Here is a 12,911-nt window from a genome sequence, read left to right on the forward strand (position 1 = left end):
ATTCATATAAAGCCACAATGCCCAGGAGGCTAAATGATTGCCTGTTAGCATTGATCATTGGGTGCAAAAATAGAAATTTTTGTCGCAAAAATACCACTTTTCCTATGCATTCTAAAAAACTCTTACGTTCAAGAGTAAGTTTTCCTTGCAGGTATTTGTTGCAAATGACATCTTAAAGTACATCTGAGAATTCAGTATACCCTATAATTGAGAGCTGAACCATCTAATAATGCTGTGTGAGCTCTTTGAGGAAATGAAATGATAATGGAATTCCTATTTTTGTTGATAGGAAATGACTGTCCTTTGTTCTCTTCTGCCAAGGCATACCATCATATTTCAGTTGATTTCCCCTGTATGTTTCTTTTGGACAAGTCAGTAATTTCAGAGGAGCCAAATATATCTTGCTTTTTGGGGATGTAATTTAGTTGTTTGGACCAGAGTGGTATTCTCAGGTTATGTTCAGCAGTCATTACAAAAAGGCAATTTTTTTGTAACTTGGATAGTTTAACATAATTTTTTTCTGTTCCTGTTCTACACAGGTACATGAGGCAGTCCCATGTTACAGCGAGTGTAATCAGTATTCCTGGGCTGTAGGACCCTGGTCTCCATGCAAAATCCACAATGAGCTGAGGTCCCTGCGCTGCGGAGGAGGAACGCAATCTAGGGAAATCAGGTGTGTGCAAATGGAGACATTCGGGAAATGGGGTAGTGGAACCAACACATTTCTGTAAAAACAAGTGTTGTGTATCCAAGTACACTCTGGTTTTCACACAGTCTACTCTGGCTTCTGCTCAACTTTAAGTATCCATGGAGCGCATGGCCTGAACTGCCATGGGTGTAGCAGGATGTCCTCTGCAATGAAGCCACAATCCTTACCATTTCTAGCAAATGACTTTGGAGGGGAAGCCGCCTGCGTGGAGCTGGCCGGCATCCCTCCCTGACTCATGGCCATCGCTGTTAACACTCGAGGAGATTTTGACTGCGTGGCCATGTTTCTTAGAATAAGGGGAGGTTAGAACACAACAGATATACCCAGAGAAAAGGACCTTGCATAGAACAGGGAGGAGAGGGATATCCACAAGCCAAGAAGAAAAGCCTCGGGAAAAAAAAAAAACAATTGATTCTGCCAATACCTTGATCTCAGGCTTCTAACTTCAACAATTGTGAAAAAATAAATTCCTGTCGTTTAGGCCACCCAGTCTGTGGCATTTTGTTATAACATCCATAGCTGACTCACACATACTCACTGTGTTATGTGATTTATGTTTATGATCACATTTAAATGTGAAGATTTTCCAGGCATCTTGGATTCCAAACCATTATAGATTTTACTAGCATGCTGTTTTAATGAATGAAACAGCGTATCTGTTCTCTTTCTTAAAACCTACAGACTGGAGGATGTCTTCATAGTTCATCTATGACTATCATTATTAATTTAAAATATATCTTTGAATATTTGTCTTTTATTATCAGGCGTTGTTCCAGGAAATGGGGATAAAAAAAAGGGAACAAAAAGTTCCTGTCCTCAAAGACCTTACAGTATAGTAACAGAGAAAAAAATTCACATAAATAAATATATTTGAAAGTCTTTGTTATGAAATGCCAAGAAAAACATAAAATTGGGTCAGAGAAATGGAGAATAATATTTAGGTGAGGCTGATCAACAGAAAATTTGAGGAGAGACCTGAATGAATGTGAAGATCTATAGAAAGTGAACTCTAGGAAATAAGCGCCCAAAGCAAGAGCCTTCTTGTCTTGTTATAACAAGATGAATAACAAACTGGCCCAAAAGGCTGGTGCCACTACTTAAATCATGTAGTCTGTTAAAACAAGGTAAAGGAGATTATTCCTTTTACTAATCTAAAAATGGTAAAGAAATATATTCTCCTCTAGAGCCTCCAGAAAGGAATGTAGCTCTGCCAAAGCACTGAGTTAGCCTAGTGAGATCCACATTGGATTTCTATGCTACAGAATTATAAGGTAATAAATGTGAATTGTTTAAGACACTGCATTTGTGGTGATATGCTCAGTATGTTAACTTTAACTTAAATCCTTGTTTTCCGTATGAAGGCCCTTCGTATGTCCCTTTTTTTAAATAAACAAAATAAAATCCCTTTAATTTCAGGAATTCCTCACATCAGCTGAGTTGCATGTTACATAGGTACCTTACACCTGCAAGTGACTAAAAAATATAAATATTCTAAATTTGTCATTACATAAAATCACACTGGCAAAAATTTCTAAACAGTGTTATACATATTTTATGATGGAAGTGTCCAAGTTACTATAAATCTACTTTGTAAGATCATTAAATATTCAGTGTCATCAACTCAAGAAAAATAAATACATTTGGAAGTTATTTTTTGATTTTTTTTTGCATTTTTTATTGCTGTCCAAGTATAGTTTTCTCCACTTTCCTGCCATCACTTTCCCCCACCCCAACCGCCCCCTCTTCCCACCCTCAATCCTTCCCCGCTTTAGCTTTGTCTATGGCTCCTTTGTACATGTTCCTTGACGGCCCTTCCCATTCTTTCCCCCATTACCCCTATCCCCCCGACCCCTCTGATTACTATCAGTTTGTTCTTTATTTCAATTATTCTGGTTATATTCTGCTCACTTGTTTGCTTTGTTGATTAGGCTCTACTTAGAGGTGAGATCATATGGTATTTCTCTTTTACTGCCTAGCTAATTTCACTTAGCATAATGCTCTCCAGATCCATCCATGCTGTCACAAGGGTAGTAGCTCCTTCTTTCTTTCTGCTGTGTTGCATTCCATTTTGTAAACATACAATAGTTTTTTTATGCATATTTACTGTTGGGCACTTAGGCTTCTTACAACACTTGGCTATTGTAAATTGTGCTGCTATGAACATTAAGGTCCATAGGTTCTTTTGAATTGGTGTCTTGGGATTCTTAGGGTATAGTCCCAGGAGTGGAATTGCCAAGTCAAATGGCAATCCATTTTTAGCTTTTTGAGGAAATTCCATACTGTTTTCCACAGTGGCTGCACCAGGCTGCATTCCCACCAACAGTGCGCTAGGGTTTCCTTCTCTCCACAACCTCACCAGCATTTATTGTTTGTTGATCTGTTTATGATGGCCATTCTGACCAGTGTGAAGTTGTATTGCATTGTGGTTTTAATTTGCATCTCTCTGATGGCTAGTGATGCTGAGCATCCTTTCATATGTCTCTGGGCCCTGTGTGTGTCCTCCCTGGAGAAGTGAATGTTCAGGTCCTTTGCCCATTTTTTAACTGGATTGTGTGTCTTCCTGGAGTGGAGTCATATGAGTTCTTTATATATTTTGGAAATCAAACCTTTGTCCAAGGTGTCATTGGCAAGTATATTTTCCCATATGGTTGCTAGCTAATAAACCTTCAGTTAGCAGCAGCAGCAGGGAGAGGCCATCTCCTAGCTGTGTAGATTGGGGGAGGGTTCTGAGTGCTTAGGTACTTAAACATAGGTTTAATTAATTCTCCAGTGTTTCAGCCTCACTTTTATTCAGATTCTCAGAGGTACTTACTGCCACAAATCCCAAATAATTCATGTGTTCTGTGGTGTAAATGGAGTTTACTTTCTTTGTTTTGCCTTGCACACTTAGTATTCAGAGTTCTTGGTGTGTTCAGGTAGTTACCAGGAACCCATTCATTTTCATTTTATTACCTTTGTTTTCTCCCTTGTTCTTTGTCTTGGAGGGGAATGCCATTCCCTCCCACTTGGTGTGTGCATGTGTAACAAATTCTTTTAATATTGTGTTCATGGCATTTTGAGAGTAAACAAAGATTAATGCATAAGTTCAACTGGACACCATTGACCAGAAGTCTCACCTCTTCTTTCTCAGTGAAATAATAAGAGGACATCAGCTCAGAGTACACAGTCAAGAAGAAGAGCAATTTCCAGCTCTTAAGTATGTCTAGGGAAAGACAAATAAGCCATCTTGTGGTTTCTCCTTCCATTATTGACTATTACCACATGAGAAATTAAAGTCCATAGATAACTCTATACCATGCCTCCTTATTTGGAAGACACTGCATACTTATGTCTTCTCTCTGTCTGCCATTCTCTCCTAGCCTCCTTTATACAGTACTTTTCCATTACCTAGCACCTCATAAAGGTTATTTTATTTTGTGTCACGTGATATACTTTACAATTTTCCAGAATTTTTAAACAATTCTTAATATATATGGGAAGGAAACTCTGAACATATAGGATAATTCATTTCAGCAGAGTGTGATTTAGGAAGTACCAAAAGTCCTTCACACCTCTATTAAAATGCTTGCTCTTTGTCTGTGGTATTGGGTCTGAAATAACCAGGTTAGCAAACGGCACTATTTCTCTCATCATCTTTGTCATCTTCACCTTAGTCTGATCATTATCACTGGAAGAAAATATTTGTAACAATAAAGATCTTGCCTATCATTTTTTCAGTTCTGTACCCCAGCATCCAGACAAGGGCCTGATGCATAGTAAGCCCTCAAAAATAGTTACTAGATGAATTATTATTAACAAATATTAACTTTGTATCCCAACACCTATCTAAAGAGGCTTACACAGAGCAAGTCTTTATTAAACAGTTTTCAGAAAATAATTTTTTAATTAATTAATTTGTTCAAATATATTTGTTTCTGCCTTCCCCCCACTACTTTCCACTGCCCCCTCCCTCCCTCCCTCCCTCAGCTCTTCCCCTTTGGTTTTGTCCATGAGTCCTTGCTATATGTTCCTTGACTTTCCCCTTCCCTTCCTTTTCCCCTGCCCAACCCTCCCTGCTTCCCTCTTGTCTCTGTTGGTTTCTTTTCCTTTCAGTGTTGCTGGTCTTATTTTCCTTGCATCTTTGTATTGTTGGTTAGGTTCCACTTATAGGTGAGATCATATGGTATTTGTCTTTCGCCCCCTGGCTTATTTCACTTAGCATAATGCTCTCCAGTTCCATCCATGCAGTCACTAAGTTTCATAGTTCTTTTTTTCTTTCTGCTGCATAGTATTCCATTGTGTAAATGTACCATAGTTTTTTGATCCAATCATCTACTGATGGGCATTTAGGTTGCTTCCAACACTTGGCTATTGTAAATTGTGCTGCTATGAACATTGGGGTGCATAGGTTCTTTTGAATTGGTGTTTTGGGATTCTTAGAGTATAGTCCCAGCAGAGGAATCACTGGATCAAAAGGCAGTTCCATGTTCAGCTTTCTGAGGAAATTCCACACTGCTTTCCACAGTGGCTGCACCAGTCTGCATTCCCACCAACAGTGGACTAGTGTTCCCTTTTCTCCACAGCCTCGCCAGCACCTGTTGTTTGTGGATCTGTTTATGATGGCCATTCTGACCGGTGTGAGGTGGTACCTCATGGTGGTTTTGATCTGCATTTCTCTGATGGCTAGTGATGCTGAGCATCCTTTCAAATGCCTCTAGGCCCTCTGTATCTCCTCCTTGGAAAAGCATCTGCCCAGGTCCTTTGCCCATTTTTTGATTGGATCGTTTGTCTTCTTGGAGTGGAGTCGAGTGAGTTCTTTATATATCTTGGAGATCAGACCTCTATCTGATGTATCATTAGTGAATATATTTTCTCATACGGTTGGCTCCCTTTTCATTTTGCTGATGTTTTCTTTAGCCATGCAGAAGCTTCTTATTTTGATGAGGTCCCACTTGTTTATTCTTTCCTTTATGTCCCTTGCTTTAGGAGACATATCAGTGAAAAAATTGCTGCGAGAAAATAATTTTAAAATAATCTTCTAATTGGTGTGTACTATACAAATGCAGATAAATGCCCACATTGTAGGGCTGCTGTTTGGTGAATTTTCACAATGTAAACACACCTGTGTAATGGTCCAGAGACCAAGAAACAAGATACTGCCAGGCCCACCTAGGCCCCTCCCACTCAATAACCATTTCTCCAAGGGTGATCACTATTATGACTTCTGAGACCACACATGACTATTGTCTATTTCTTAATTTTATATGAATGGAATTATGAAGTACATGTTCTTTTGTGCCTAATTTCTTTTGTTCAACATTATATTTGTAAGCTTTACCCATGCTGTTTTATGTAACAGTAGTTCATGCATTCTCACCACTTTATAGCATTTACTCTAGTTTGGTTGATTACACATAATGGTGCCATGAACATTTTCAGTCATTTTTTGCAGTGCACATTTGTCCACATTTCTTTTGCAGATGAATATAGAAGTGGGTTTGTTGGGATACGCAGTTTGTATATCTTTAGTTTTAGTGCATACTGCCAACTAGTTTATCAAGGAGTTCGTGCTCCAACCAGCAAAGTAAGAAGAATTATAATTCCTCCACTTTCTTGCCAACGCTTGATATTTTTCATGTTTTTATTTAAGCCATTCTGCTGGGTATACAAGGTATATAGTGGTGTAAGGCTTTGGTTTTTATTTGATGGAACCAGTGGCATGATCATTTATCTAGCCTTCAGTAGCACTTATCTCAAAACCCAACACCGGGTAGTCCAAACACGTATAATGTGTACATCTATACCATGTGCCCAGCTGCTACATGAAAATGCTTGCTCGTTGTCCTTTGGTTGGTGATACCAAAACTCCTTGTTGATTTGCAGAAAACACCTAAAAGAAAACATGTTCAATTAATTTTTACTTTACTTCATCATGACCTTAAAAGTGTTGGGCAAAGATTAGGGAGGTTTATATGGTATGATATGATATGAAATGGAAGTCTAGTAAAGGTCTGAGAGAATCACAGGAACTATGAAGGCTCTAGCTATTACAAAGTGATGGATTCATTTAGAAAAGGAGGGCCTTCAAGATCTGCTTCAATAAAAAGAAAATTCACTCTAGATAGACCTGAGCAAATATACTTGAGGTTTCTTTAGACTGAGAGTTGTTCAAGGACGATAGTGTCTCTGGTCCCCACTGTTATTTCCTGTTCTGCTGAATGAAAGGTTCTGCACAGAGTTATCACTCAATAAATGCCAACTAGAATTTTCTTTTCCTTGTTTCTATTCTGGTCTTATGTTTATGTTTGAGGAGTAAGTAACTGTGATACACCATAGCTATTTAAAATTTATTCTCTACTATTTAAAGTGATAAAGTCACATTATGACTTGCCTTACAGATGTGTGAACACTGCTGGTAGTGAAGGTAGAGCAGTGGATAACAGCCTCTGTCGCCAGGATGAAATGCCCCCAGAAACCCAGCCCTGCTCTCTTCTGTGTCCCAACGAATGTGTCATGTCTGAGTGGGGACCTTGGAGCAAATGCCCACAGGTAATTTCTCTTCCCTTGTCAGTACCCTAATCCTCTGGTGCTGCCTTCACTATTGTTCTCTAGACATTCACAGTGCTGCTCTCAAAAGCATTCTTCTAGTAATAGGGGAAAATGTTTTTACTTAAGAGAAGAAAAAGAAAAGAAAAAAAATTCAGCTATGGAGACTGAGCAATTTAAAATGCCAGTGCTTCTTTTTAGGCCTTTATCATGGGAACTGAATGAGAAAAATGAGCCTGTAATGATGACACTAGGATTCGAATGCACTCCCGTTGTTAAAGGGGTCTCTTAAGTATCCACCTGATTCTTATTGTAATCTCTTGGTTCTGTTCCATTTTTATCATGGTGGAATCAATTTTATCTTAGTAGCTCAACTCCGCTGTGTAATTTAGCTTCTGTTAGCGATGATCTGTTTTTGTCTTTTGCTATGTTCCCAAGGACAAGGTGTCCTCTGGTCGTGTTTTTCCAAAGCTCACAAAAGATCTTCTTTGAAGTGTAAAGTATTTGTCTTCATTTTTTTCTTTAAAAAAAGAAAATATAACCAAATAAACCAAAATAAGTGTTATTCAAATAGGATGATTCACCTTAATATGTTAAGAAGATAAATTTTGATGTTTTAGACATATTTCTGCCTCAAGAACTGAAAAATAAAATTAGGGTAAGGAACATATTATATGGGTCCAAACATTAGAAAGGAAAGAATTAGGATATTTTTAATTTATTGGTGATACTGTTTATGGAAAGAAGGTATAAAATCTTTATATGAAAATGGAAAATGTGTTTGAAATCAGTTAATGTCCTATATTTGCATTTTTAACCATTGATTCTTTATTAATTACTACAATCTTATCTTTCATATTTCTTTAATTATATTACTGAAAAAGAGTTGCTTTGTTATTGTTTTTTTTAATTTGTTGAGTTTCTGGGAATAGAACAAGATAATATTAAGATGCAGAGGTACCAATAAAGGGTAATCTGTAAGAATGGAATGTGTGTCCTTTGACTTAGTTTTTTATTTTGTGTGTAACTTGAGTATAATGAATATTAACATTTATTGAACATTAACTGTGCATAAGACACAGGTAAGAATTACTCCCTTTAGCTTTTGCTCCAGCCCCTTAAGTACAAACTGTTATCAGTTCCATTGTACAAATGAAGAGACTGATTCTCAAGAAGGCTAAGTAGCTTCCACAGAGCTCCATAGTGCTTAAATAATGGAGCTAGAAATAAACCTTATTCTGTCTGATGAAACCAGAGCATTTGCTCTTACATCCTCAGTTCACTTATTTTGGGAGAATTAAGGTAGAGTTAGACTCAATATTTCTCTTCAAGATGCAACATTTATTTTAATAATAGAGTAAGATACTTTTAGCAAGTTATAATAATCTGTATGATTATTACACGACTGAGTACATATATTCACACTTTAGAAAGTGTGGTAGCGTATCCTCTTTATTAATCAACTTGCAGAAGAATTAGCAACTGAAAAAGTTTAATTAAATCTAGAGGTCAGATATTTCTCACTTCTTTTCTAATTTTCTCACGGAAGAATCATTAAGCTGTGATCACTTTGCAATGAAAATGTTGCCCTCTTAAGTCAAAGTATCTGACAAAGTATAAAATATTTGTAAAAAGAAACATTTTATACAATTTTGTGATGACTGGCATCCTGTGCTTGCTTCTTTGGGTTTCTAAAAGACAATTTTCTTTGAGATTTGCTTTTCTAAACACAGTTACTCTACTTTTGGAGTGTTTATAAATTGGAGCTAGAGAAAATATTCGAACCTCCTTTTATGTGTCTGGAAGCTGATATAGTTACTCGATCCTGACAATGAAATTGAGAGGGTTATCTTTCTTCTGCTTATGTAACTTCTAAGTTACATAACAATAATAATATAATAGCAACAACAGCAATAGCTATGGCAACAACAATAATAACTTTCACTGAGCACATCTTAGGTAAATGGCATTGTGCCGGAGTTTTATAACAACACCGTGCTGTGATGGTAGACATTATCCATGGTCACTCAGATCTGTCAGACCATGATGGCCCTGGGCCTTGTTCTTCCACAAACATCATGCTGTTCTCCGGTATTAAAAAAAGACCTTAAAATGGAAAAATGCTAATTAACACTCACAACTTATAAATTTCCCCATCTCTAGATATATTGCATGACTTTAATATATTGCAGCATCTTAGCATAATGTGCCAATATCATAGATGCTTAAACAGTACTTGACGATGATCATGATCATGATAATGGCAAAGTTAGCAAGCTGGATCCTTGTGCCTGAAGTTTAATTAGCATATTAATGTGCATTTTCTGAGAAAATAAAACAATTATTGTATAATTGTTCTCTATACCCTGTGTCTAATCACGGTACAATATTGGCCATATTTTACCAAATTCTCCTTTGATAGTCCACAGTGTGACATATGTTAATGGAACAAAATTCACTGTGTTTTGTTTTTGGGTTTTTTTCCCACTCCTTTTTCTTCCCACCGCAGTTCTTTAAAGCCAAACACATAAACAACAACAACAAACAACAACAAAAGATAAACTTGCCCTGGCTATGTAGCTCAGTTGGTTAGAGTGCTGTCCTGATACGCCAAAGTTGTGTTCGCTCCCCAGTCAGGGCACATACAAGAATCAACCAATGAATGCATAAAAAAGTGGAACAACAAATTGATGTTTCTCTCTCTCTCCGTGCCCCCAACATCCTTCCTCTCTCTCTAAAATAATCAATAAAATTTTTTAAAAACTCAAAGGAAAAAATAGGATATTTCTGATACCAAACCATACTTCTATTTCTCTTATGTATCCACAAAATACTCTGGAATTTATACTTCAATTTAGCTATAAAAGCTATATTTAATTGAAATATTTTAATATGGTTTTAACCATGGTGAAGTAAGTAGATTTCCCAGTTATTTAGAAGAAATTTAGCAAAACCAGTTAATGAATTAAAATTATTTATGTGATTCCTGGTATGTATCCTGTACTCTGAGGCCAAACGTGTATGACAGAGAATCACTGGTACTGAAGAGCTCTCAGTCCTCCGTATCTTTGTAAAAACACACTGTACGGGTTATAGGAAAGGGTTCAATAGCTGAGTAACAGTGTTTATTAGTTCACACAGCGTTCACTAGCAACATAGTGATACTATATACAATGTTTAAAAGTATACTTCCTAACTTCTGGGGCAATGATTTTCACATTAGCACACATAAGAATCATCTAAAATGTCTGTTAACACACAGCTCCTCTGCCCCATCCCAGAGACTGCAATTCAGTAGGCCTGGGGTAGGGCCCATGAATTTACATTTCTAACAAGTTTCCAGGTGATGCTGATTCAACTACTCTGGGTCACAAGTTTCTTGGTCATTACATTCAAGTCATGTTTTTTTCTCAATCTCACTTTAGTTATAATATCATGTGGAAGTTTAGCTTATATTTACAAATGCTTTCTGTGTGCCAGACAACTTACTTAGCATTTACATATATTACCACATTTAATCTGCACAATGCCACTGTGAAATAGATACTACTATTCGCCTAGTGTGTACATGAATAAATTGAGTCTCAGAGATGTTAGTTACCTGCTGGTGTTTTGTGCTAGTAAAAGGCACAGTGACTATTTAAGCCCAGGTAGTCTCTACAGGGCGTGACTTAAGTAGGTTTACAGTTGTAAGTCCATGAAACACAGTTAATTCTTGTATTATTAGTTATTAGTTATTATATTATTTTCCATATGAACAACTGTAAACCCACTTTTGCTCCACCCTGTATGTAAAATTTATTTTTTGACTCTAATATGTGTACTTTTCTAGCATGCTTTAATATAAAAGGAAACTTAAAACTGTACACATGAAAACTCTTGCAATATTCTCATATATGTGTATATACACATGTGTATATGTACATACATATATGCAAATGCATATATATTTAGTAGTTTATAAATTGTTAACCATATTCCTCATTTACCTACCTAATTTTTCAGTTTTTGTGTTTATTCTTCATGCTTAGACATTTTATTAATGAAAATTTATAGAATTACATGTTCTTCAAGAGAGGTTTATACATTTCTGAATTCAGACACTGTTCAGCCTCTGACATATCTGAACAAATATATGGTTCTCTTTATTTATGCCACCAACCCCTACAGAAAATTTCCATTAAGTAATACAGATTTTCTATTTCTGACTATCTGTGGAGGCTTGACAAAGGAATTTCTTAATCAATAATATTGATAGGAAAAAGCAAAGAGGATCTTTGCAGAGAATTTCCAAACTGCTGTATACCTTAGAGAAACAAGCTTTTAGAATCCCTCTCTAGAAAGGTGTCTCAAGTTTAGCAAGCCAGTTTGAACTTTGATTCACTTCAAGTTGAATGCATCAAAAGCTAGCTAGAACTATAGCCCGGCATTCCCTTACACTGCAGCAAAAAGAGATTCAATACACAGTGGTTCAGTCAAACCTCAGTCAGTGATTCAGATCTTTGCATTATCACCAAGACGACCTTTGAAGAAGGATCACAAAGGAAGACTACATAGGGCTTCAGTGTAATCAAATCTGAATTCTATCATAGATTTAATATTGTGCTTCAAAAGTACATCTTATTTCTAACTTTTCTCCAACTCTTTATGGGTACAGGCGACTGTAGTGAAAGTCAATGGGGGTATATATCAGCAGATACACACTGTCATTGCTCCTGCAAGTAGTGACACTTCTTTAAAAGAGAAAGAGAAATGCACTTCAGTCTTCTGACACGTGCTCCAGACTTAAGCATTTGCGGTTAAGAAAAATATACTTTTTTCTCATGGTGTCCCAGTGTTAGTTTTGGTAAATGCCATCAATAATGACATTCCATTACTGATGACTCAGCACTTTCAGCACCTTAACACCATCCCTGAAAGTTCTATTTCCAGGGAAGGAAATTACCCCAGTGTTTACTGCTAGTACTCAGTGGCAAGCTCTCAATCAACCTATCTTCACAGTCTGGAACATGCAGATGACAGCCTGCATTTGTCCCTGCAGGGCAATATGATGGTGATGACCCTCAAGCTGCCTAGTGCCTCTCTTTGGCTCACAACTAAAAGCCAGAGGAGGATGATTAAAATTTTTATATTTTATGCTGAAAATTCTGGTTGCTTCTGCTAAATTGGTATAGGGTTTTGTCATGAGCCCATAATTCAATACTCAAGGGCTTGAGGAATATTTTACCCCTGTGTGTAAGGTTTAATATCTCTTACAACCATTAATATTTCCAGAACCACATTAGGCCCTGCAGAAAGGGCACCTCGGTTTGTGCACTGTAGCAGCAAATGACAATCAGATGAAAGCAATCTTTGGGCTGTTTTGGTTTTTAAAATTCAATGTTATTATTCTTTCTTATACAGTGTGATTTACTTGAATCTTACTATTACCAATTTGAAGTATAAAATAAGGGTTCCATTGTTCTCAATCTCTCTCTTCTCCCTCTATCTATGCCTATCCTTATCTCTATTTTATAGTAGAAATTTCTCAAAAAATGGTATAATGAGCCCCATGAATTGATCAACCCACTCAACATTGATCACCAATTTCCACAATTATCAACATATGACAATTTTATTTCTTTCTTATTCCCCACCTTTTATTTTTTCTCCTATAGATGACTTTAAAGTATACCCC

General features: G+C 36.8%; 1 protein-coding gene across 1 annotated transcript in view; it reads left to right on the forward strand.

The window, feature by feature from the left end:
* The window catches only part of THSD7B (thrombospondin type 1 domain containing 7B), a 774,554-nt gene that overhangs the window by 651,162 nt on the left and 110,481 nt on the right, over positions 1-12,911 (forward strand). Inside the window, exons 15-16 of the mRNA XM_054562681.1 lie at positions 540-673; positions 7,087-7,237. Coding sequence (XP_054418656.1) covers positions 540-673; positions 7,087-7,237 — 285 coding nt within the window. The remainder of the gene's footprint in view (positions 1-539; positions 674-7,086; positions 7,238-12,911) is intronic.

This window comes from Pteronotus mesoamericanus, unplaced genomic scaffold (assembly GCF_021234165.1).
Source record: "Pteronotus mesoamericanus isolate MK-2021 breed Mesoamerican mustached bat unplaced genomic scaffold, CSHL_Meso_final scaffold_651, whole genome shotgun sequence".
In the NCBI taxonomy this organism is placed as follows: domain Eukaryota; kingdom Metazoa; phylum Chordata; class Mammalia; order Chiroptera; family Mormoopidae; genus Pteronotus; species Pteronotus mesoamericanus.